Genomic DNA, 27,851 nt, shown 5'->3' with positions numbered 1-27,851 from the left:
CTCTGGCAGGCCCACTATCAAACTGCCTCTGGAGACAGTGGAGCCTGGGCTATTTCTTGTTCACTCATGCAAACCACCTGGGAATAAAAATCTAGTTCACTTCTCATCACTGCTATCGCTACCATCACCTTGCAGCGTTTTGACTAAATGGCAAAACTGAGTCAAGAACTGAAATTGCAATTTTTTTTATAAAGCAAAAAGAGGAACGCATCTGCCAGTGGAAAAATGGCCTCACAGAAAGCGCTCACAGTAGCCTGGTGCCATAACTGATGTCAGGACACACGCATACCTCAGTGTCTGCTGCCTCAGGAAGCATTACAGCTGGCAATGGAGAAAGGAATAACAAAAAGAAAAGAAATCAGGTGGCGATACTATGATCAACAGGCTAACAACCACCAAGAAATATGACCCAGGACTCTGCCAAGATCAAACCTTTTCCTCAAGATAAATCATGAACTTGAGTGCAAGCCACCCACATCGAAGAAACCCTGTAATTTGTCCAAAGTAGAAGTGGGCGAGCGTATTTTCTAGTCTCACCCCAAATGTCTGCGTCATATGAGCAGGAGGCAAAGATATGGATAAGGAGGCACGTTTTTCGCCAGGGCTTGGTCAGCGGGACAGAAGAACACAAACTGATGAACATGCCATTGACAAACTTGGTAGCTGACTTGTTAAACTCCGTGCCACTGCAACAGCTGTGTCACAGGCAGTCTCTTTGCAGAAAATGTCTGCCCAAACTTTATGCTGCTTGCAAGTTCCATTTTGGGCAGTATTGAAGGTGTCAGAGTAATCCTCCTAACCCAAGTTGCCAAGACAGTTGAGTTGGAATTTTTTTTTTAGTAATAATTACTAAATTTTGTATGTGCTGTTTCCCAGGTTAAGGATGGAGAGCAGTTATATTCGTGTTTAGTAATGCCATCTCAGCTAAATGTAACTGAGGGATGTCACCACAATGAGCTTGCTTATTCCTGCATAAACGCATTTATGTGTAGGAAATTCAGAGGCCTCTGCTTCAAAGAAGTGATTGAAAGAAAATAATCCATCTGGAAGAAGGATTAAAGGCTGGAGTGAGGCGCACTCTCTCACTTCTGAGGTCTGAGCACAGAAAAATGTTTGTCTAAGCCTGCAGATAGCCTGAAATGGTGGCTGAGGAGCACAAGCCCTTGTAGCTAAGCTGCATTTTGCTACCCTGCCTCATCTTCCTGCCTGCCCCACTCCAGGTGCACACCTGATAGGAAGCAGTTTGTCCTGCTATGGTGTCATGGCTCGTCAAAGTGGTCTGCACACAGAAAGAGTGGGATATTTGGGAACAGACTTACTGCTTGTGCAGGGCCACTCACTGCATCTTCTCTGGAGGAAGGAAATGGTCCCAGCCTTCCTGAGGAGAAGCAGCAAATCTCTCCTGTGTGGTGACTGTTGCTGCCTTTGTAAGCCGCTCAGACTGAAGCTCTCCTAGCAGCTTTATCCATCAGAATACACAGCACCTCTATAAAATATGGAGAAAAAAAAGTCAGGCAGATAGATGACACGGATTATCTATAATAATATAAATTATGTCATCTGTGACCTTTATAGCAGCAGCGCTGTTGTAGACAGCATTAATGTAGAGAAGCTGCACTAAGTAGAAAATTTTGTTTCCCTTTCTGTCTTATGGTCAAAATGGCTATAGATTATTTTTCTTGAGCTGTAGATTGCATCCCTATAAATATCTGGCATAACTTTAACAAAATGAATTATGTCAAGAAATAAAAATAATTCTGTTTTTACAATTTAAATGAGGACGAGATTTTTAAATATGGCAGGTTTTTGAGTAGTGAAGCTCTGTAGGGCTTGCGTGGTCACTCATCCATGAAGAGGTGTGTTATCTGGAACTATCTGCGAGCAAAACAGCTGAAGACATGACAGTTTTTTCAAACAACGCAAAAGAGGTGTACACGGTACGCTCCATTTTATCTTTCATTTGACACCTGTAACTCCTGTGATGAAGTCAGGTGGAATCATGTGTGCTTGTCCAAGAAGAGTGGGTTGGTAGTGGTCAGTCGGCGAGACATGGACCCTGTTCTCCCAGTCGCTGTGCAGAGGCTTAACCTGGGTCAGTGTTAACTACTTGCATGTTTAAAGGTCAGCCACGCATAAAAGCTTGTAGGATCAGGACAGGAGTTTCTTTGCAAGTGTAAATTATATAGTTTGTTGTGCCATGCCAATCCTTTTGACCTGCAAAATAGCCTGATGAGTACACAGTGCAAAGTGATATGTAAAGGAAAGTTTTATGTATCTCCATTGTTTATCTGTAAGGAGCACGTAACCAGTGGAAAAGTGGATGGGCTGTTGAAGCAATATGTGATTGTGGTTATATTTAATAGCAGAGGGCAAGCTGAATGCACATACTCAGAAGCCTAACTGTGCATACAAATCAGTGAAGTCTTGTAGTAACAAGATGATCAGAACTCATTTTAGAGCTATTATAGTAATTTAAAACAAGATAGTTTTTAAAAATACAGTGATGTATGCCTGTGAACTGTATTTCTGATGATTTGCACGTTAGATTTTAAAAATCAAATTCTTACTCTGATTGACTTGAGTGAAAATCTAATCAAATTAGCATTTTAGAATATATGACTATTGTAATGTCATTTTCAGAATACAATGATACTTTAGATATTATACTTTAGCTGTTATAAAGATAGATAAATATGCAAGGCAGGCACTGTGGGGGACTTGGAAGGTTGATTCTAATGAGCGCTTTTCTGTTTGTCTACATTAGGGTTTTATATAGCATCTATTACTTTGGTACCTACGCATTGACATGTCCTCACTGCTTGATGGTGATATAGGAAGCATTTATTTCAGTTTGGTGAAGGTATCACTTTTGTAATGTGTTATTGATATTTTATTCGTAAGTTTGATATAATATTCATTCTAAATAGTTTAGCAATTACCTTTTTTTTCAGATCTGTTTAAAAGTTTTAATAACTTCAAATGATCAAAATTCTTCATCATCACTTTCTTTCAGTGGGATATTCCAATTTTACCATCTGGCTATATTCTCATAATTTTTTTTAATGTCATATGTTATATGTTGATTTGTCACATTTTCAGAACTGTTGGAAGGCCTTAATCAAACCAGAATACCAAAACTCTTCATAGGAGAGCATCCAGCATTTTCTAATCGTACCTCTCGCCAACTGAAGTGGGAGTTTTGACTGTCTAGGGGTGGAAGCACTTACTGTTAATGCCAGAACTATTTGTATTATGACTCTTAACATGAAATTTAAGTGAGTTTAGATTATTGAGGTGATGATAAAATTCGTTGTATTATTGAGTTTGAAGACTCTACAAGGCAGTGGTAGGCTCCTGGTCCTAACTGCACGAGTTGACTAGAGCTCATTTGTCTGCACTGAATACTTTACATTTAAATTAGGATTGTGTGAAGTAGAGATGGAAGGATTACTGTGTGTGAGAGATGAATGAGGGAAAGCATTGTAGTCTGTGCAGAAGGAGGATAAGTACTGTAGCTCATCTGCCATAAGAGATGGATTACAATGAATCTGAAGTGGAAGAACGTTTGCTTAGGAATTATTAGCAGTGGTTTGCATTTAAGTAATCTATTAGTGCAATAATATATGTATAGTTATGTGATTAGTAATCTACCAGGGGAAAGCAGAGTTTATTTCTAGATATATTGAAATGATATGCTGTTTACAGTATAGGCAAGTCAGTAATAAATCTGAGGCTTCCATGCAAAAAATACATTTTAAAAAAAAGGCAGGATAAACAAAAATCAGAACAAAACCAAAACAAAAATCTGCAAAGGTTGCAGCAGATGGAAAAAGTGTATGCTCTTACCACTTGTGCAAGGTTTAACTGTTAGCAAAAAGTGCTTGATAGGTAAATTTGCAGCTAAAATACATATAGCAATGGTGAAAATGCACTTTACTTTGCACACAGTGGCAGCCGTGGTTATTTTACTGAATGTACTCAAAGTCTCATAGAGTGGCTTTCAAAATCTCGGTTTCTTCCAGAGGCTGGAAGAGGTGGTTGCTGGTTGCCCTCTCTGCCTGGTCTCCCGTTTCCCTGAGAGCATGAATTTGATGGTTGTGACTGATTAGACTGTGTAGTTTTTATATGGCCGTGGTGCATACGTAGACTTTCTGTGTCTTACTGCAGGGTGTCTAGAGCTATATTTCCACCAGGGAGATGCTGGAAGGGAGTGTGGGAGAGCTAAGGAGGATGCAGATAGCGTGCATTTCACCTCGTCCTGCCCACAGGGTGTATTTGCCCTTGGGCTGCGTGGTAGCGTCAGGTTGCTCAAGGAGCTTTTGAACAGGTTCACGTGAGTCATGTAGGCAGTTTAAATGCAGCTTCGTGGGGCTTCACAGTTCTAGAAACAGGGCTAGGCTGCTCCTGGCACCTAACCCAGCTCATTTAGCACAAGTGGAATTAGCAAATTCAGCTTAATACAGCTCCACTCACCTTGCTGGGTCAGCAGCATCTATGATTGACAGGTTGGTTGGTAACCACAAATGCAGCAAGGATATTCATGCTTTCTCATAACTGTAAGAAAAGATTTATTTTTCCCGTTTAATAGTCTAGCTAGCACCCCTGAAACTTCTTTGAAAGGACCTAGAAAACAGACAGTTATTAGGTACTGCTAGAGTTCAGTCTCCTAGGTACATGTGCCCCCAGAAGAGGATGGTTAAATCCAAAGAAAGAGATGATCTTAGGGTTGTTCTGAACAGCTTAGTTACCAGCCAGCTTGGAGGAGAAGGTGGGTAAAAGTACCTAGCAATGGCATTTTTTCATATGATCAGGTAATTTACAACATTGATATGATAAGCACATAAGCTGAATGTATGGATATATATACACCACAGTATATAGATACACATGAAAATGTGATTACTGGACTTACGTATTTTTACTTCTGTACCAGTAAAAGTACAAAATCTTTTTTGCACAAAGTTTTTTTCTGATACTAAGGCTCAACTGATACTGATCCACGTTTCCTAAACGCATTTGAATACAGTTATATTTGCTTGCCTGTCAGATATTTGTTAATAGCCATTCTGCTGACATCTGTGTTACGCTGCTGCTTAGCTGACAGAATTTCATCTGCATAAATGGGTGGAAAGTCCTTTCCTCACATGTCCAACAAACTGGAGACAAAGTGCCTGCCAATGTTTTAATTTCTTTTGCATGTTCTGGTTAGAGAGTGAGAAGAATGCTTTCACTCCACAGTGTCATGAATATGGTAATCTATGGAAATCACAGAAAGCAGGTACTTAAGTTAAGCACATACTGTACTACAGGAATCCCTGATGAATTCAAGTCTCTTCTGTTTAGAGAAGATGTTGTTGTCTATTAAGTGACAGACTGCCAGATGTTCATGAAGTAGCACAGTAATGTGTATCAGTATCTTCTTTTCTTCACCCCAGAAGGTAACATTTTCTTTATCATCTATGTCATCCTGGCTTTTGATTGTAAATGTCTAAGCTTGCTTCAAATATTAACTCCTTTTTGTTTTATTGATGAATATTTCATGACTTGAGTACATTTGTAGAATGTAAGTTTTTGCTGCACTATAGTAAGCCTATAATCCTAAAATCTTTTCCTTCACTTGATATATATAAGCTGCTAAAAACCAAACATTTGAGGTAGAACATGAAGAATAATTTGTTCGTGATTTTGAGCTAGTAGAGAAAATTTTGGCACTGTTAGAAAAATGATGAAAGAAGAAATAATTGTTATTTTAAATAATGGTTTTATCTGCACGCTCAAGCATGGTACTGTATCGTAGTGAGGTCACAGCAATATGTTTTCCTAGAACACACATTAATGTTCCGTTTAGTCTCAGAATTACTGCAGGGCTGGGGGTTACCTCACCTGCTTTAAATAATCATGGTCTAAAGAGCGGGCAGAATAGTTGAGTAACTAAATGCAATCGGATATACACACGCAGTGTGGGGAGCAGAGGTTACAGGAACAAGTATATGTGCAGTAATTACAGATTATTGAGACAGCGCTGTTTACGAAGCAAATAAAAGTTCCAAGGAAAAAAAATCAAAATAACTGAAAGGCAGAGTTCATTTTTTTTCTGCAGAATTGTTGTGTTCTGTCCTTTATTTTGAGGCATTTCCACATCATTAAAGGCAGTGATGCCAGTAATGTCTCAGCTCTAAGAAACAGAGCCGTGAGAATGTGTGAACCCTTTAATACAAGGGACAAATTCTCTGCGGCTTCTCGCTAATGTAACTACAGCAGCTCTGGGGGCTGTAACAACTGGTGTTGGCCCAAGAAACTCACCATCAGATGGAAACTGATACAGCGAAGTATCCCGTCCTTTCCATGGCACGTCGCCTGCCGGCATGCCATGGGGAGGACTCTCGCGGAATTCCCTGCTGGAGGGCTTGACATGAACCCTGCAGCCGTCCGGATAACTCCTTCATGCCATGGGCCCTTACCATGCAGTGTATAGGAAGGGCCCATATGTTAGCATTGCCAGACTGACACAGAGAAGAGCAGCTATTTAAGAAAATTTAGCTTTGAATGTCTGAAAGAGTAAGAATGTCTAAAAGAATAAGAATTAGCAGCCTCGCTTTCTCCATTGCCATACATACTTAGTTTTCGTTAGTTATGCAGTTAACCCGATTAGTGGGGAAAGCTTGTGCAAAATATTCTCTCCATATATCTATGAATATGAATATGTGTGGTGTTTGCTGCCTTCAGAGGAAGAGAATTTGGCTTTTGGCTTTATTGTTGGGTTGGGATTTTTTTCCCAGAAGGAGCACAAGCTAGCTTGACATTGTGACAAGATTTTGTTGTTCTTTGGTACTGGTACTTTGTGTTTTCTTCCTCTCTGGAAATGTTGGAGTCATGTTTCATTGTATTCCCAGGGAACAAAGAAGAAAGCAGATACCACTTCAGGAAACTTTAGAAATCTTTTTTTATTGTTTGTTGCAAAGTTGCAGGAGGGTGGAGGCAAACCACTGAATGGAAACTGTTCCGCAGTGTAAAGTATGGTCAAGGCCACATGTACGTGCAGCATGTAATAAGGATTCTAGATATATGCAGCCATTTTGAGCACATTAGACTTTAGAAAAACTAACCTTGAAGGATTCAGAAGCAACTGGAAAAAATCATTAAAATTGAAACTGCTTTCTCTGGAAAACTTTATACATCAAATATAGAAGTTTTCCACATGAACAAATGGGGGTCAAACATTACTAAAACCTTTGTGCTGAGGGCATATAAAATGACCCATACAGACCTGATTTAAATTCTTGTAGCTGCTGGGTGAGGGCAGCTGTCTACCTTGCTTAAATGTTAATGTTTCCCTTATCTGATTGCCTTTCCGTACCATGCTCCCACTTTCAGGGGTCCTGCTTCACCTATTACCCTCTTCAAAGCTATTCATTCTTGTCTGCAATCTTCGTCGCTTTAACTGTGTCTGAGGTAGTCACTTGGCTGTGTAGCCTCCCAAGCTGTTTCAGTCATAGCTTTTGCCCGCCCAGCTGCTTGTCTCCCCAGTTCTCTGAAGCCAACAAGAAACCTTCCCAGATGTAGTCCTGCCAAGGCAGCAAAGGGATGAAACCCAGCTTTTCTGCATGTTTGCAGAAGAGAGTTGTATTTGGGGAGGATAGCTAAACCGACTACAGATCATAGGAATGAAGTAGTCAGCATGAATTTATGAAGGGAAAACCACGTTCGACCAACTTGATAGCCTACTACAATGAGATGACTGGCTTGGTAGATGAGAAAGCAGTAGGTGTTATCTTTAGCAAGTCTTTCAGCACCTTCTCCCATAGCATCCTCATAGACCAACTGGTGAAATTTGCTATAGCTGACTCTGCTCTAAGCAGGAGGTTGGACGGGATAGTCTCAAGATGTCACTTCCAATCTCAACCACTCTGTGATTCTCTGAAGGTAGTTGACCACCTTTGTTCTTTTCAATCATTTAGAGAATTTGTATTTTCTCCTCCTTTCTTCTCTCCTTCTCTGAGGGAAAGCTGTTGGTTAAGTAATTTCAGAGAAAGATCTATTCAGAAAAACAAGTCACAGAGAAGGAATATTAAGAGCCATCTCTTGTTTGATTTCTAAAACACACTAGTGTTCTAGAACACACTAGTGTTTGCCACTACATGGCAAAGTTTTGGTGTGACAATTACCCAGCCATTTGCATAGCTACTGAGTATGTGGGCCTTTGTTTGGTGCATCTCTACTGCAACCAGTATAGAATATTTCAGAAGAGCAATTTGAACTCTCTTTTAGCAGTTCAGTTTGTCAGACATTTTTCAGTCTTCATTCTTGGTCTCATCTAGTTTTGCTATGCGCAAGCACAAACATCTACACTTGAAAAATGTGAAATATGTGAAATAAGACAACTCGGCTTCAGTTCCATTTCCAGATTCATGAGGGACATCGCCATGTCACTTAGAATTGTTTACATGTTGAAAGTGCACAAGAGGAACTTAGAGAACGAATGCATATGCATCTTCATACCACAGACTGGAGGCAACACTCAAGTATAAAAGAAATTGGATAATGACATTACATTCAATATGGGAAATTCTTCACACGTGAGGAGAACAGTATTTTTGAAACGTGTTGCCTCATGGCTAAATGATACTGCTACCCCAAACTTCCACGAGCCAGTGATCCCTAGTAAGTTCTTTCTTTACCTTGTGATCACTGCTCTCTGAAAATCATTTTTATGAAAATTACTATTTTCCAGTGTTCTTTTTGTTCTTTTTTGTTCACATCAGCATATACCAGCAGGATATACTTCAGATGCACTGGAGTACTGTAGGAGACTGTTGCTTATTTTTGGTTTATGATGATACCTAGCTGTGGTAGCTGAAATCTGGGTCTTCTAACAGTAGACAGCATCCAGCCCTTTAGTAGGAGACTAAAGCAATATAGTTGCAAAATAAGCATCCCATGACTACATCATGGAGACATACATGGACCTTTCCAGAATAAGGAGCAGATCAGTTTCAAAGTTAGAAATAGAGTCTGGGTCGTCTGACGCATATTGCACTGCCCTGTTCACTAGCCTGTTCCACCAGCTAGGCTACTTGCTCGTGTGCCCATAAAAATTGCAGCGATCTGAAGTGGAGGATGCTCTCTACTTTTTACCATTAGGAAACAAGCACCTTTTTTAGTTCATAATATGCTCAATTACCTTTAGATTTATCCATGAATAAATTATAATCAAAACAGACTTATTCACCTTAAAGCTCTCCTGGCTTAAGGTTTCATTGTTGATTCATTATGTTGTCAGTTCTCTATTGGCAGGATAATGCTTTTTTATATCTGGATAGAGACAGTTTTAGTGGAAGATACTGTTATCTTTAAATGAGTAGGATTTAGCTTTTCTGGTGAGAACAAATTCATCAATGATGAATCCCTGGAGAAAATACTGAAACAAAAATCACAATGTTGCTGGAGATTTATACAGTTCATCAGGCAGATTTTGGATGTCTTGCAGGGGGGAGGGGAGAGCATTTGGATTTTTCCTTTCTTTCTGTAAAATACTCCAGCACAATGTTTCAAGCTTCCAGTTTTGTGATAATGCAATTATAAACAATGAAATAATACCACTTAAAATATTTATTTTGGCTCCGTTCTTGATGTTATCCCTCCAATAGAAACACATTGAATTATGGCTATACAGAGACAGATGGATACAAATAATGCAGCTATAGACATCACTGATACAGATATATAAGTAGACAAGAATTATCTAATTACTCTGCTTGTTGCAATCTTCTAAGCACTCCACATATTAATTGTTTTTTTCTAGGCAGATGTTGATATGACAAAGATATCAGTGTATGGAGAGTTTAGTGACATTGGAATATCTCGAAATTAAAAAAAAAAAGTACTGTAGAAAGATTTCAAAAGCAAACAGAGTTAAACTCACCGAGTTCTGTGCTTGTGCTTTCATTGGGAATTGTGCTATTAAATCCCCCATATGCTTAGGAAGATATCCCCTACAATGATTAGAGGTGATTTAATTTTAAACTTTCTTAAATATCCATCTCTTCAGCACTTATTTCAACGTTTCCACTTCTGCTGTAGCCAGTGACTCTCTTCATTAAAATATTGTTTGCCACTTCATACGGCCTTTGACTCCAAAATGTTTGAAACCACACCTCTGAACAATAAGCAGTCTCATCAGCGTTCCCTGTATCTGTGCATTACTCATAAGGGAAACCATGAATAAGTCCTTCCTAAGCTCCTGAGGCTACATTTTCATGTACTATTTATTGTTATAGAAAAGATTGCTGGTTTTCAGTGTTGTTTGATGAAATTTGGCTGCTTGTGAACTACTAGACTCCACAAACAAAATAACCAGACCATTTCTATGGGCACACAGTCACCTTCTGTTAAGTCAGTGGAGGCTCACTGTGTATGCCCAAGCCTGGACTAAGACTTAGGTGTTTCCTTAATTATTTTAAATTCCATTTAATCAATTTCTTGGTGGAAAAACAGTAATGCACAGTAAAGACTGAGGTTGGATGTTAGTTTTCTAGATTAATCATAATTTCATTTCTTTTTAAAAGGTACGGGTTATATAGTTTAATTTAACTGTATGCATGTCATTACGAAACGTCTGAATTATGGTAGTGATGGCATTGCACACTTTTCAAAATGTCTACTGTACATTCCAGCTAGCAGCTATGTTAGATGTAAAAATCTAAATACTTCCATCTCACACCTTAGAAAATGAATTAATTGCCTTTGTAATTCACTCTTCACCTATACACAAAAAATGAATTCTTTTGCCACACTTTTCCTTAGATCACCTATTTCATTTCATTATGCTCCCTATTTCTGTCTGTAGAAATTAGGAAATTGGGCATACATTAAGAGAACAGAAAAGTAAAGGATTTATTCTGCAAAGATTTGGCTATTCTTCCCAAAGATGATCTTCAGTCAGTCAAGCCATGAACAACTGTCTTATCATCTTCAGTTAAAACCTCAGCAAAATTAGCTTTGCTACCTACTCTGAAAGTCAGCAATTCAATTCCTGGCCAGACAGGAAAGAGTCCAAAAATGCTTTGTCATCAGGTCTCCTGCCCTCTCAAGCCCAAAGTTGTTGGCATCAGCACATAAATTATGGAGAGAAAATAGTTTCTCAGTGACACAGCTACTACTTATTCATAGCCAAAATGTATTTCTAATTGATGCAGCCTAGCAGACATACAAGAACACTTTTTATCAAAATTTATATTTTTTAGATTTTTGCTAAAACTCTTAGCCTTTCTAAAATTCATATAAAGAATTGAGTCTCTATGCGTGTGCTTTAGAGCCTATTGATTAGTTCAAAATTAGACAAATTCTTCCTTCTACTCATTTTCCTGTTTAAAATAATTCTGGTTTTGCTGTTTTATTTGACTTTGGTATGTAAGGCCACTACCTTACTGCTGTTTGCAGTAATATTTAAAGCCTTTTTTTAAGACATCCTAGAACATTTCCTTTCCAAGATCATGTATGGCAACTGCATAGAAAGGAAAGTTTGTTTGATGTCTGTAAGGAAGCCCTTGAACATGACATTCAGGAACAAAGTTCCCATTGAACAGAGAAGAGCCCTTTGCCGGTGTGCAAACTGGGGCTGCATCTAGATTTGGGACAGGTGGGGTCTGCAACACCCCCCACAGTTCTGGTCTTGCATTTGCCTAGATTGAGGCTTTGCCCCAGAGTACGGCTCAGTCCCAGCCTGCACCTCCTCTGGAGAGCACCATGAGACTGCAAGTCTTGTTCTGGCTTGAAGTTATAAATATGTCAAAGCCACAAACCAAGTCTCAGAAGCAGGGAAGCATTTCAAGGACCTCTCCCTCTGGCTGTATGCTCAGAGTGCCAAAAACCTAGCAGCCAAGAAAGCTTTTATTTGTCATAACAAGAAGCCTGAGGTCCCAAGGTTGAGTATTGTGACTGACAGAGCTCCTTGAGGAATTTTTCTCCTAAGGATTAGCAGAAGAGCAGGGTAACCTCTTCTGGATTTACTTCATTTTAAAAAATAATAATTTCTAAATTTTTAAATAATTCTGGTTTTAAAATTCACATTGAAATTCCCTCTTAAAAAATTGATAGCCACAGCAGTACTGTATCTTGTTCGATATGCTCTTTGAGGTTGTATTATTAGCGTGAATTAATGCTAGCAACTGCTGAGGCTATGTATCCCCTGTTACTACCTGCTAGTTTCTGCAGTACTGCAGTAGCTTCTGAATGCAGTTTAGTTGGGTGGATAAAATACTTTTGCAGAATAAGGAACTAGTTTCAGGGGAGGAAGGGCATGGTCTTTTGCATCAAGCAAAAATCCATGTTTTCTACCATTTTTCATTCACCTAAACCTGTGATTGTGACACGCTACAGTTGTCCATATCTCTGCTAGGTAAGCAAAGGGACTTTTTCTTTCAGGAAGCTGGCTGTTTTATGAAATCTGAACCAGCACTTTCATGTTCTTGGGTGAGACATGAGTTTTGCAATTCAGTGAGATCTTCCTCTAGAGTTTGCTTAATTGGGTTCAAGGATTAAATGTTGCAGAAAAGACTGCAAGTGGGACGTAGAGGTAAATTAGGAGATTAGAATGTGTTTCAGTTCATTTGGTGTTTGTTAGCCTTACTTTGACAGGTCAAGACAGCCTTCTGTTATCAGAATGCAAAATACATGTTTGTAAGCTTTAAAAACAGATATTGATATATTCAAATATCCATACCAATAATCTTAAACACTGGTGGAACCCTTCTAAGTAAACTGATAGCTTTATGATACCTTTCCACATACTATAGAAATAAAGTTACACATTTGAATTATTTAACATGATACATTTTTATATATAAGCAAGTGTGCAGTGGGGAAATATAAGACTGTTGGATGCTGACCTGCAATTCAGCTATTTTTCTGCTGTGGTATATTAATATTTTAATATTCAATATATATTTTCAAGTCAGATCCTGAAGTTTGTATCTGATTTTTATTCACTTCTCGCTCTGGTAGAGTCTCACTGATTTCAATTTCAATTCCTGAATAAGAAGCAAGTCACACTCAGCAAGGACTTAGGATCTGGCCCTTGGGATCGGACTCACCTTTTTACTGCACCTGCTCATTAAGCATAATCATGTTTCCTGATTTTTGTTTCAGAAACTACCCAGTTTTGGGCCTTACCTGGAACAACGTAAAAAGATAATAGCCGACTACAAGATTAAACTGAAGGAAGAGAGCATGGCTGCTGTGCTTCCCGAGAAAAAGCATTTCATTCCGAAGAAGCCCGTTCCAGCAATCAAGGTAACAAAAATACATGCTTACGCATAAGAAATGATTAGCCATCAGGCAGCTGACATGCACAGTCATTTCTAGCAGTTTGAGTTGGTTATTACTGCTTTTAAGCTTGTTAGAGGGCATCAAAGACAACTATTTATGCAGACTTTCTAGCTTTTAACCAAAATCGAATGGAGATGATTTGTGGTGTACATGTATACGTATTTCCCTAATGTCATTTTTCAAAATGAAGATATTCAGGCAATGCAACAGTAATTGTAGAACAAGGCATGGGTAATGCCTTGAAGAATGAAGCAGAACTGTTAACAATTTCTTTCAGTTTGAATGCTACAGTATGAGCTCAGTTTTGCATGATACCTTTTGATTACTTGTGATGTGCTAAATACCTCCATCTCTCATGTAGGATCAATGGAAAAGGTTGGCGTTCAGTACATATGAAAGCTATGTCATAGGTTTTAGACTGAACTTTTAAAGCTGGAGAATGTTTGTCTAAATAGCTGATCCACCGTCTAGAATGAGTAAATGTCAAGATGAAAATAAAACCTGTGACCCCATCTACTGCATAATCCATACATTGGAGCTTTTCCTTTCCCTTAGGTAGCCAATAAATGTCAATAAAGTGAAACATCAGAAGCTAATTATTCTAGGTGTTCACTTTAGACCTTACTTAAACTTCATGTCTGAATAGGAAAAAGAAGCAAGCAAAAGATTTTTTTTTTTTTTTTTTTTTTAATCAGGATTCTCATGTAGGCCCTTTTATAAAGCAGTGTGAATACTGTATCTGTTGAGCTTGTTGACTGTCTTCCTCATGTATGTGAGAATATCAGATATCTACAGATAGGTAACTTTCACTGTATGATCAGACCTGTAAGAATTCTTGCAAAAATAAGGCCAAACATAAAATACAATATGACCAGTGGCTCAAAATAGCACATAATTCCTAATGGAATTTTGCAGTTTACCAACACATGCAGTATTCCAAGCTAACTGGTAGAACTCCAAAATCAGCCACGGAGAAATTTTGATTCATCTTCCTGCTTAAGTTGAATACTTTACCACTTCTGTCGACCTCTCTCAATTTTTTGGACTGCTTCTTTTGGTTTATCTCACGCTATTGAAAATGACTCCCCTCCTCTTGTGCTGAGGTTCCCTTCTTTATGTATATGAAAAGTTCCAAAGAACAGCAATCTACTCTTTTTTTTCCCACCATGATGAGCATTTTCAAAGCCTACTTGACCTCAGAGGTTCTATGGTTCTGTTTGCTTTGCAGGGAGAGTATTGATGTAGGGAAAAAGAGAAAAAAGCAGCAACAGCCGATAACTGCATTTTCAATGAGATAGCTTGCTTCTGAAAACAGCAGAAAACCAAAAAACTGATCCCGTCCAAAAGCAAATAAACTGAATGAAGGAAAAAGTTTAGCAAGAGGGAAAACAGACATAAAGACTTGAAAAAAAGCATAAGTAAAAACTTGAGGTCAATAATTTATCAAGCCTAACTCCAAGTACAAAAGCAAAAAAGAACCAAGTAGTAGGAGACAGATTAAAAACAAGAAAAGAGGCCCTACTGCAGGGAAGAGGAAAATGAATTCCCCAAAACAAAAACTTTTGTTTATAAAGACATTGAATACTTTTGTGTGGTGTGTGTGAGGAGCTTCTGAGCCAGAGAAATCAGGTTAGTGACTTTCTCACACCTTCATTTAAGCGAGACTGAAAAAGACTGAAGCAATTAGAAGAAGGTGGGAACCACCAAAGCTGATTCCTGACAGTCTTTCAGTCTGACCATCTCTTTAGAAGGGAATGTTTTAACCATAATGAGAAAAACAGCGGTGAGAGATGCCCACTAAGAAATAGGAAAATACCTGGGTTTTGCTTGAAGTAGGGAACTTGCCACTACAAAGGGAGGTTTTAATAAAGTTTATTATTAATAGATCCTTCTGTTATCATATTGTGGAGAAAATCTGCCAGGAAGATTCAGAATGTTCATTAAGGAAGCAGAGTGGAACTTAATCAAAAAAGGTGACTTATCTGATACCCTTCCCTGATCAGGAATTCTCCACGGAGAGAGGCAGAGGAGCTCGGACTTGAGTGATTTATTTGTAACTGTCCAAGAAGTACTCACACTTAGAATTACAAATCCCAGTCCGTCTCCAAGCAGTTCTGTCTTGGCTGACCCTCTAGACAGAGAGAATACGTTCTGTTAGTTCAGACTAGGATATCAGGGGGTGGGAATGCTCAGCTCTTATAGCTAGTCCCAGCCTAACTCTAGTTCTCTGGAGCAGTGAAGAGGTACGCTTGAAAGCTGATCGGACCTGAGAGACAGCTGTCCTTGAAAGAGCTATGACCCCTGCTTTGGCTGGTTGTATTTTTGGAGGGTTGCTGCAAATTTCCTGATGCCTGCCCAGAACTCCCTCATCTGTCTAATCGGCTGTTGGGTTGGTGATATGTAAATTCCAACATTTGTTTAAATTCCGCATGCTGCCAAAATACCTTTTTTTCTAGATTTAAAAGCCCTCTGTGATTATCCAAAATCTAATTTAATTTTTGGATGGCTTTTCCCATGGCTTTACTTTTTATTTTCTCTATTTTTCAATATTAATTGAAACCGCATACTTTGATATTCAGCAGAGTTGTTTCTTCTTTTCTCACTTGTCTGTAATATCAGAATTTCTGCCATATGTGGATATATGCCCTGGATCTTTTCTTTTCAGTTGCATTTTTGTACAGCTCCTACACATGTATTTGCCTACCTCAGGTTACCTCCTTATTACTTTCATTTCTTTCCTTAAACATTCCTGTGTTTTTTTCCTAATAATTCAGTTCTTTGTCCCTCAGGGCCTATACCATAATATTCGGTCACCATTTATCTGCTTATTTTATTTCTTCCTTTTTTACTCCACAAGTCTTGCTGTAGAGATTGTCCTGTTTGGTAGTTTCAACACTCTGACGTTGCTCTCTTTGTCAGCTTAGCTAGGGCATGACATGTTGTTCCACCTGTTGGAAAAAATGTCCATAGAGATCCTCAAGCTTAAATTCCTTCTGTTTGAACTATTTTTCAGCTTGTGTGTACAGATGTGTTTACATGGTCTTTTCCACCTACATTCATGCAAGTCTTTTTATGCTCATGCCGTAAGCACCCAGCTGGAAGCCAGCACCTTGGGAAGCATCTAGCCACATTTAGTCCAGTGCTGTGCTTAATCTAAAAAATCCTCTTCAGAGGCGAAGTATATTGATCTAGGCACAGCACTATTATGCCATAACGGTGTACCATATGGATCCCTCCTGGCATGTATCTGGGTGGTTCAACATGAGTAGTTTTAGCTTGTGCTTGCCTGCCTGGAAAAGACCATATTGTAATCTTCATCATAAATGTGGAGCTGTTGCATATTTCAGGTGGAACTATGCATGTGTCTCCCATAATTTCTGGGACTCTAAGTCTGCTCCTCCCAAGTGTTTGCTCCAACATGAACCGCAGCAATAATCTCTCCTGCAGTAGCCCATAATGATCCCTTCTAGATCACAGTACCTCAGAGAATATTCTCATTACATGTGACAGTTTAAGCAAATTTAAGTTAGTCTTCAGATATGGGGAGAAATCCTAGAGTCCAAACCTCCTCTTTCCCTCCCCGCTCTGACTGTAGAAGGACTGCCTCAAGTGGTTCTGGAAGAGAAGAGAAGAGAAGAGAAGAGATTTGAGTTGGAAGGGACCTCAATGATCATCTAGTCCAACTGCCTGACCAATTCAGGGCAGACCAAAAGTTAAAGCATGTTATTAAGGGCATTGCTCAAATGCCACTTAGACACTGAGAGGCTTGGGCCATTGACCACCTCTTTAGGAAGCCTTTTCCAATGTTTGACCACCTTCTTGGTAAAGGAATGTTTCCTAATGTCCATTCTGAACCTCCTCTGGTTCAGGTTTGAACCATTCCCATGCATCCTATCACTGCATCCCAGGGAGAAGAGATCAGCACCTCCCTCTCCATGTCTTTCCTCAGGAAGCTGTAGAGAGCAATGAGGTTCCCCCTCAGCATCCTTTTCTCCAAACCAGACAAACCCAGACTCATTAGCCGCTCCTCATACGACATTCCTTCCAGCCCTGTCACCAGTTTTGTTGCCCTCCTCTGGACACATTTAAGGACCTTAACATCCTTCTTAAATTGTGGGGCCCAGAACTGCACACAGTACTCAGGGTGAGGCCGCACCAATGCTGAATACAGCAGGATAATCACCTCTTTTGACCAGCTGGATATGCTGTGTTTGATGCACCCCAGGATGCAGTTTGCCCTCTTGGCTGCCAGGGCACACTGCTGACTTGTATTGAGCCTGCCATCGACCAGCACCCCCAGATCGCTTTCTGCAGGGCTGCTCTCCAGCCACTCCTCTCCCAATTTATACCTGTGCCCGGTGTTACTCCATCCTAGGTGCAGAATCCAGCATTTGGACTTGTTAAATTTCATCCCATTAATCATTGTCCAATGCTCCAATCTAGATAGACCTCCCCCCCCCCAAGGCTGCCATTGTGCTAGCAGCCCGTAAGAGGAAGGGCGCTGTGCTACTGTATGTAAAGCTGGAATGACTGTGTGGTCCAGATCATGGCTGATTAATATAACAGCAGCATTACAGTAATTATGGTGATATTTTCTATCTCAACATCTCACTAGTTTGCTTGCCTCTTGTCAGGACAGCACATCCAGCAGAAGTTTTCATGAGCTCTCCATGGTGTCTCCTACTGTGTTTTCTCTTGCAGCTTTCTTTTACCTAGAATGTATCTGTTGTCAAGAATAGCAAAAGTTACTTATTTTGATATGCTGTTTGTCCAACTGCATTGTTTCACTGTGATAGTACCTGTTCATCTAGTTTTATAAAATCCCTGTGAAATTCCTTGGGTTTTCTTTAATTTAGTTTAAACTAAAATCTGTATCAACTCTATAGTCTTCTGGTTCAAATCTTTTCCTGAAACACATGCGAGCATGTTAAACAGCATCATATCTAAACCGGAAAATTGAGACACTTTGCTCTGTTAATGTTTTGCCTTTTCTGAACATTGATCATGGTATTCCAGCTCTTTACTTTTCCTTTGTTTAGCCAACTTGTAGTCCCACATCATGGCTACTTAATTTCAGAACTCTGTTGTGTCAGAGGCCTGTGTCAGAGGCCTATTGAAACATAAAATTTACCAGTTGTTTTTTTTTATTTATTGCCTCACAATCTTCATAAAGAATTGTGATAGATTCAGCAGGCATAATTTTCATTACAGAAGCCGTATTGAATTCTGTAGTAAAGGTTCATTTGAGTTATTTTGCGAGTCCCTCTTTAGCTAGTACTGCAACTGTTTTACTTGCTTTACTGAAACAAGACTTAGATATAGGTTTACTAATATGATGGCTAATGAAAAGCTAATCACCATAAAATGTTTGATATATTAACATTAAAAATGCAGCTATAGTAATAGAAGTAGCATTGTAAAAATAATATCCTACTGAACAGATCTGCTCCTTGTGTATACTCAAAATCACATCTGCCTAGCTTAGTGACAAAATGAATTTTTTTTTTCTGTACTCATTAGTAACATAAAACTAATGGATTCTGCTCTGATTCTCTCCATAGCAACTGAATTCCCTGCCAGTTCCAGTTGCAGGACTAAATTCCTCTCCCAGTTCGTTCAGTACATTTTCGTTGAGAGAGTGGGACAGCACAGCAGTAATCAAAAGGAGAACTCTTGGTCCCTGAGATTGCAAAGGTGTAACTTAGGACAAAATTTAACTTCCAGCTTATTTTTTTTTTATTGCTGCTGGTAATGCATAAGCCAGAAAGAACACAGCTTGACTTTCAGAACCTGGCTTCTGTTTGCAGGTCTGGCAGTTGGCAAGAAACCCATTATACTGTAAACAGTGCAAATTTGATCCGGAGGCCATTGAGATATACCAAGTGTGGAATCCCATAGTGCCATTTTAGACAGTTGCTTTTTGGAGTGAAACTGCACTTTAAACAGTGAAAGCTGATTATTTCTTGCTGCACTGTTTATTTTGTTCCAAACGTTTATGATTTGATGGAAACAAGAAGCTCTGAGATAGCTTGAGATGCTGTAAAAGAGTGCACCTGCAAAACATCTTTTAAGTACCATTGCTTTTTTAGTCAATAAAGTCTTGCAACTTTGCAAATGAATAAAGATACAGTTTTTGCTTGAGAGAAAGAAGTGATTAAAAGACACAACACCCAGGAGTGTAAATGAGCAGTAAATCATTGACGCAGTCTTTTGAAATCACTTTCAGGCCTCTAAAATGCCATCATCCTCCCTATTTGGGATTCTAAGTCCCCAAAAGTGTATTTTGTGAGCTGTGAGAAGTGAGACTTGGTTACAAATTCAGAAATCACCATGCCATATGCAGTGTTTTTGTTATTCCCTTTGTAAGTTTGTAGCTGGAACAATCTATTTTGACCATGTTCTTCTAAGCAACCATTTCCTGAGCTATCTAATGCTAGCCTAAACCTTGGACTGTCTCCCTCCTGTCCCCCAGCTGCTTCTCTGGAAGACTATTAACCACCTCACTCCTTTCCCATTTAAAAAGCCTTTTCTAATTTCCAGCTTTAAACTTATTCATGCCTGGCTTATAATCATGTGTTCTTGTGCCAGCATTGTCATTTAACTTAAATAGCTCTTTTACCTCCCTGATGTATATATAAAGAGACGTCATATTCCTGCTCTGCCTTCATCTTCCTAGGCTAAACATCTTGTTAGGCTCTTTTTGTCTTCTCTCATAAGCAAGGCCCTCCATCCCATGATTATTTGAGCAGCCCATCTCTGTGGGTTTTGTTAACACCCAAACAATATTTAAAGAATACAAATGTGAATCCAGAACCTCCCTGAGAAAATTGTTAATTACCTGTGCTGTTTAAACATCTGCCTTTGTTAGACTAAAAAGCCCTTCACTACCAGGAATCTCCCCATGTTGATACTTTTACAACATGAGCAGGCAGTGGAAAGCTACTTCATTGTACGTTGTACAGCTTTTGCATTATTTCTTCAAATTCTTCGGTACACGGGCCAGTATTGCAGACGACACGTGCATTTGTGACATACAGTGGAATGTTTGGGGGCTGAATACACGAAAGAGAGGCTTACAGGATACTTAGCTTTGCTGAGGACAGTAGATCACACACAGACACATGTATTTTGAAACCTGTAGCAGGTATGATACAGACAAGCCTACATGAGACTTGAAACAAGCTGCAGCTGAATTCTACAACTGCAATTTTTCCACTGATACAGAAGACTGCAGAAACCTGAGAACTGTAGCAACCTGAAAGCTGCTGAGCAATTCCCAGTAAATCCGTGAACTTTTCTGAGTAAGACACGGCAATGAAAATACAGGGGGGTGAGCAGTTCCGAAGAGATCACATTTGATTGAGTTAGTTACTGGAGCTCATCAGTGGAGGCACAGTAAAGTACTGCATGTCCAAGTCTAGTCCTTTGTAATACCAAAGGAAAAAGTATTAGCTGAAACACTTCCATAGTAGTTAATTGACCTTTTACAGTGGTTTAAGCAAACAGATTTTACTTCAAATTTGCAGTGAATTTGGACCGTGCACGTAATCAGCTTGCACAGCTCTATTGATGAGTGCTAACTCATTAAGCTGTGGTAACTTGCTCACTTACAGTCATCTGTCCACACTCATCATGCTGCCTTTAGCAATGTGCCATAGCTGTTTTGTGCTGGAAGAGTATTAATGTTCTCTACGTGTTGCTGAGAAGAACTGGAAGACTTTTAGCATTGAATGAATGAAACCAAAGTATTTCCCATGTGAGCAACTTAGGACAACTTAGGAGTTTAGCAGAGAGAAAACATTTGGGTGTTTTTGGAAGAATAAAACAGTACAATTTCCGTGTCCTTCTTCCTGGGTTTAGGATATGGTTAAATTTCCTACCTCAACAGTCATTAAGAGCAACTTCATAGATCCTACCACTACATCCAGTAAACAAAGAAATTTGTCTCATCTCATAAAGATACTATTGTAATTTAAATGCTGAAGGCCAGGTAGGCCTCACAGTTAAAACTTCACTGAGATGAATGGGAGTCGTTCATTCAGGAAGGAGAGCTGTTGTTGCAAGTTCTCAGCAGACTCAGGAAGACAACGTTGGACCCATTTTTGCATTTAATTTATGTAGCAGAGCTTTCCTTTAGTACTAACAGTGATAAAGCCGTATTACCCTGTTTCTCTGATGTGGCATAGGAATAATTAGGGATGCTTTGTTTGAAAGTAAGGCTGCCCAAAATAAGATGTGCGATGAAAATTTAAGTTACTGTAATCTGGGTCTTCTGCAATGAGAATTGAAAACAATATATAGAGCATTATATGCGATTATAAATTATACAGGTTAAATATAGCATACTACTACACACTTTAAATGGTTGCTAATCATTTCAGAATAATTTTTTGACTGATAGGAATAAGGTAAGTATTGCTTCTTCAAAAAATATTGAGAAACAGAATACAAAAAGAAATCCTTATGATGTTTCTTGGCGATGCAAGACCAAAGGCAAACACTTTGAAGCTTATAGTTCTGGGCAGACTTGTCTGTGTCTCATATTTGGCTTGATCTTGAACATTTTTCAATTGACTTGGATCAAGTTCCGTAATCAAAATCATAATGGCTTCCTGGTGTATTACAGTAGAATGACTTTGAAGCCAGTTCTGCTCTCCTATCACTCAATGAGATTTCTCTAATACTTGACAGTTATACACCTTTTTAAAGCAAAAGTAAAATGTATTGTTGCATCACATAACCTTCATTTACTGAGCCCAACTTAATCTTAACAATGTAGAATCTGGCACATGAAATCGAGCTTGTTTTGCAACATGGGAACTGTTGTAGAAGCATGCTTAGTAAACTCACAAAATATCCAGGGAACTAATACAGTGCCACAGAGCGAATCTCTTAAAATGCAGTCATGTGCCTTACTTCCACAATTTAATTTAACTGAGGGATAGCTGTAGTTCAGAGGACCTGGGACTGCCACTGAACTGTGCAGTTTCCCTTGATGTAAAGTGGAAATGGTTTGCACCAGGTAGGTCCCCAACAACTTCTTTTAGAGGGCTTGTCTCCCCCTTGTCGTATGCCCACGCACTGTGCTGCCATACACCTTTACATTTGCAGCACAGATGTGTAAGGTTGATGCCACAAATTCCTCCCTGTGAAGTTAACAGAACTGAATCAGGACTTGCAGGATTAGACCCACAGCTTACTTCTGTACAATATTTGCAATAAAGTGATGATCATGTCATTTGCGCATCTTACTAAAGAGAGAAAAGCAGTTAGTGTTCTCTCTGTTGGTTTATTTGATCATGCCCCTTTCTTTTCTTGCTGTGAGTTCTTAAATCGGTGCTAATGAGAAATGACTGAGGATTGTTTGTGCTCCATTTTGTTCCTTGAAGTTTCACACAATAATGGCAAAACAATAGCACATTCAAAATCAAGTACTAAACGTGTAACCTATTTGTAGAATGTGTTTGTATACAAATATATACTTCTAGTGCTGCCTACATTCAAAATGTGCCTGTATGGAGCATTCTTCCTATTTTACAGGAGGTATGAAGGTCAGCAACTTGGAAATTTATAAGAAAAATCCTAAAGATCATCACAATGCGTGGCCAAATCTTCCATGTTAAAGTACTAGAGAGTGCTCCTGTGCAGCTATAGAAACTGCTTAGGTATCTTCTAAATGAGTCGATAACTTTTTTTTTCCCTAGGATGTAATTGGAAAAGCACTGCAGTATATTGGAACATATGGTGAGCTCTGCAACACAGAGCAAGTTGTGGCTCTGATTGACGAGGAGATGTGTATCAACTGTGGCAAATGTTACATGACCTGTAATGATTCTGGCTACCAGGTAAGAGCACAGCTGTAATTAGCAGAAAGGCACGATGAGTTATCTTTCTGCTGCTGGGAAGAAAGAATCCACCTTCTGTTGATGAGCAGGTGGTAAAAACAGATGTCTAAAATATTGGATTCGAACCCCAGCGTGCTCCCAGGCTATGCCGCGCAAGCCCTGCCCGAGCTGTTTGCGCGGCGGTGAGACCACCGCCCAGCATGGCTTCTTCTGGAGGGCTACGCGGAGCGTACCGCATCTCGCTCGAGGTCACTCTCCCAGTCTCTCCCTGCCTGCAAGTGGGAAGTGGGATTCTTTTTAAGAGGAAGAAAATGAAGGAGACCCAAGTCGGATGGCAGTAAATGTAGTTCTTTGATGGTTTTCAAGTACATAAGGGAGAAAGGGAAGAATGTATCCCTTCCCACCGAGGGGGTGTGGGGAGACAAGGGCTGTTCTTATTGCCAAATGCTTTTTAAGAAACTTAGTCCATGTTCCATCAGCGTAACTGAACTTGAACTAATTCAGGTTTCAGGCAGGTGGATTTTTGTTTTGATCTTGATTGAGGTACAAATCCTTTCTCCGGGATAGCTGCCAGGGTTTAGAGCAGCGGGTTGAAGTTTGCAGCAATCATTGTGACCAGAAAATAGCACAATTTTGAGCTGGGGCTCCTGTTTGCAGCAAAGTATTTCTCTGATTTCCGCTCAGTATGGTAACATAAGTTGTATGAAATGTATCAGCATTTCTATGTGCCATTCCTTGCCATGTCCGCTGGAGTACCAGTACCAGTCTGCAGTAAAAAGGAGGACTCATTTTCTTTTAGAAAACCAAAGTATGGTCTAGAATAACCTCCATGGAATCCAGTATGCAGTAAGCAATAATTTCTACATGAATTTTTCCATTCCTCCCAATCCGAGAATAGTTTGTCAGAAACAAATACTTTAACTGAGCACCAAATTTCCTCTGAACACCATGACCTTTTGTTTATGCTTAATTCAGTCTAATCAATAGTGGGTCTGATGAATTTAGCTACATACATACAGTCGAAGAAAGAAGTCTTCCCATTTTAAATCAACTCCTGCAATTAAAGCAAGTGTTTCAGAGCAAAGGTAGATGTTTTTTCCACTTATATGAGAAAATTAATGCTGCATTTATACCAGATTAGATTACTACAGTAGCCTTTTAGCTGTCTAAATTTCTTCTTGACACTGCAGCCTTCACCTCTTCTCCTTCCATCAGATTTCCCAGTGGAGGATATAGCCCTCGGAGAGCAAAAGACTGTGTTTATATTTAGTAAAACTGTCTTTTCTATTACTGGAAAAAAATCAGCACCAAAAGAACCAAAGCTTAAAACCCCAGGAGGTTTTCTAAGCACAAAAAAAATGTTTTTCCTTAATTAATTAAAAAAGAAATAAATTGCAAAGAATTGCAAAGGAATTCTTAATTGCAAAGAAATCAACTTCCCCCCTTCAAAACAGCATTTGCTTTATGTTTCTCTTTGTTTCAGAAATATCCATGCTGCTCCACAGAGCTATCACCTTGTATGACTCCAGCAGAAAAGCTTTCCTTAATTTAAAGTTAGCACTGGAGTCCTGACTTCCTCTCCCTCTCGAACTCCCTTTCAAGACGTGCATTGTTGTTAGGGAGAGAGGAAGGAGTCCTTCTCAAATACTCACAAACCAAAGCTCTCTTTGTGCTAAAGCTAAACTAAAACTTGTAGATTTGGGGCCGTTAGTACCAGCTTCATGGCCTTGCTGGTTGCTACAGCAACTTCTGTGCTTTCCCGGTAGTGAAACCCCAAAGGGGGCAAATCTGCCTTTGGAGCCAACCTGCAGCACCTCCTGGTACCTCCCGTCTCCTCCCTGGCTCCCCTGGTTGCTGACTGTGCTTAGGGAGATTTGCTAAGGCACCATTTGTTTGCAGAGAAGTGAGAGTTCAGCTTTCAGGCCTGATTTTTCCTTCCTAAAACTCTTAAAAGTAGATACTCAGTGGGGCTTTCTTAATTTTTTACTTTACTAGGCTTGCTTCTTAGTTATTGAAGCTTTTGCGGTTGTGCGATGCTTTTGTTTTTGCTTTTAATTGCCATTTCCATTATACCAGGAGCTTATTTCATTGAGACTGCAATTGTTATTTCACATTCAAATACACTTATCACCCTAATTGGTAATGAGGATTCACTGCATGGAAACGTGAGAACTAAAGCAAGCTCTGCCTGTCCAAAACTCAGATATCCCTTTCGAAGATTTGCAAAGGAAAATAATCATATGAGGCACAGCGTGCTGTGTTTTTCTCTACTGTTTATTAAATTAGATTGTTTATGCTGTACTGAAAATAAAAGTGAAAAGACCGTACTGTGGGCAGCATCGTGCTGAAGCCGTACAGGCATGGTCTGGTGTCTCCTCTGAACCAATAACCCCGGCAGATTGCTGTCTCATGAAATATTTCCTTCACGCAAAGGAGAAATATCCCTCTGGGAGTTTAAACATCATGGGCCAAACTCCTCCTTTTGTAACCAGCCCTTGTGACCCGTGAGCTTTCGCCAAGGTATAATTTGGCCCATATTTCTAATTTTGAAGTGTCGGGGAGGCGGGGGTTGTTTTGTTCCCTGCCAGTTGAACAGTTGCTATAGCCGCAGTGCAGAAGCACACCAAGATGTGTCCAAGTGCAGTAGCGCAGGAAATGCAGACACTAAAATGGGAGCAATTTTGACCTTTTCCGTGAGTGACATCAATAATGTTTATTCCTGTGCGCAGGCTATCCAGTTTGATCCCCAAACCCACCTGCCCACGGTTACTGACAGCTGTACAGGCTGCACCCTGTGTCTCAGCGTCTGCCCTGTTATCGACTGCATCCGCATGGTTTCCAGGACAACACCCTACGAACCAAAGCGCGGGCTGCCCTTAGCCGTGAACCCCGTGTCTTGAGGTGATCAGTCCGACAGCTAATGTGAACTTCATACGTGTTTGATGCAATTGATTTGCTTCCTAATTAGTCCTTGAAAATCTACTCTTACAAAAAAATGTAATATTGATAGCTGTTACAATGAACACTGTGTTTTCCAATTATTATTTTTACAACAATTAAGTTTTGAAATTACAGAAAGGCAGCAATTAGTCAGTCGTGGCTGTCACTTGTCCACTATTTGTAACTTTCCCCTTACAATTCATGCTGCAATTTCAAAATTTCTCTATACGCTCTTTAATCTCTGTGTATTTTCTGGCTGTAAATATAATTAAGAAAGCATTTTTAATGAACTACAAATCAATGTACAAGCTAACTGTTTTCAAGGAGGCATTTTGTAATTAAACATTACATTTAGTTTTAAAAGAGTTTCTTAGAAGATGTAATTAGCTACATAGCATTCAGACAAAGCAATGTGGCTTCTATTTTTCTATGGGAAGAAATGAAAGGGAGTTTAAAATAGGATTTAAGAACTGGATTAATCACTTTCAACTACTACAGCATATGGTAGTGTATTTTTATAATCCTTTTTAATTCTTTCTCACACTAGGCACTTTATAGAATAAATTTGCTGTGCACTGACACATGCTGGACTCTTCAGATTTGGTGTTGCATGGGTAGCTTGATTGTTACTTTTTCCCCCCAGTGAACACTCATAACATCTCTCTAAAAATGGTTAAACCAGCCTATTATGAAGTCCAGGTTGCATTTCAGGATTCTGAGATGTGACAACATTTTTTTGCTCCAAGCTCATCCTCTAAATAACTTTTTAATTGTGCCAATTAATGTTCCAGAATGTACACGTTACAGGTCAGAGAGCTGATTACGTGCAAATGGAATACACACCCTGCAGACTGCATTTGCCAAACACAGACACATAGGGCAAACTGGCAAGATGATTTCCCCTAGTGCCAATTCTTCATACTTCTTGGTTATGTATGGTTGCAATAGTTTCGCAACCAAAAAGAAATATAGACTCGTCTGTCTCGCTAAACAATATCTCAGTTTTAATCCATTTTTCATTCACAGTAGGAACTTTCTAATATGAACATATTGCTGGCTGCTTTACTCCACTTAAGAATACAAAGCCTTCAGTTTCATAATAATAATAACACATGATCAATTTCTTGTACCCTATATTGTGATCAGCAAAAGCTTTGATTAAAAATATACTCTGACTTTTGTTTCTTGATTTATGAATTGTGCACTGAATTATAAATAAATGTTGAAACCAACTTGGGTTTGTTTGTGTGGTGTTTTTTTGTTGGTTTTTTTTTTTTATTTACTAACCAGATTTTTCTTGTAGAGGCTTGTCAGGTGGCGTTTCATGATCTCTAAGATTCACTCCAGGAATCATTAATGAGTTAATTCATGTGTACATTATTCCATTAATTGCCTACAGTGCAGAACGTAGCATGCTCTTTGCCCCTCTCTGGCACCTCTTTGTCTGCCTTTGACTGCTCTTCCTTTTGCAGCCCTTCCCCGCACGCACACACGGGTGTGCACACATATGTACACTCTGTGTCACTCTGACGTTTTGAAGTGTCATTTCGTTTAGTATCCTTGCTCCACCAACGCCGTTTTGCTGACACTTTGGGCTTGCTTGATGAGATCCCTTGGCAGGCTCAAGCCCAGCGTCTCCACTAATAGCTTTCTCTTCATACTTTAATTTTTCTCTTCATCGCTGTGGATTTTTCACACTCTGATGAAAACAGGAACAGATAGTCGTACTGCTTAGAAAAT

General features: G+C 39.4%; 1 protein-coding gene across 1 annotated transcript in view; it reads left to right on the top strand.

The window, feature by feature from the left end:
- DPYD (dihydropyrimidine dehydrogenase) overlaps positions 1 to 26,071 on the top strand; it is a gene marked incomplete at both ends in the record, with an annotated part of 361,757 nt that extends 335,686 nt beyond the window's left edge. Inside the window, 3 exons of the mRNA XM_082314522.1 lie at positions 13,147 to 13,290; positions 23,031 to 23,171; positions 25,901 to 26,071. Coding sequence (XP_082170648.1) covers positions 13,147 to 13,290; positions 23,031 to 23,171; positions 25,901 to 26,071 — 456 coding nt within the window. The remainder of the gene's footprint in view (positions 1 to 13,146; positions 13,291 to 23,030; positions 23,172 to 25,900) is intronic.
- Positions 26,072 to 27,851: the final 1,780 nt, after the last annotated feature.

The sequence above is a fragment of the Platalea leucorodia genome (genome assembly GCF_965183815.1).
Source record: "Platalea leucorodia genome assembly, chromosome: 5".
Taxonomy (NCBI): Eukaryota; Metazoa; Chordata; class Aves; order Pelecaniformes; family Threskiornithidae; genus Platalea; species Platalea leucorodia.
Note: the sequence above shows the minus strand (reverse complement) of the source record. Positions and strands in the feature narration are given on the sequence as shown.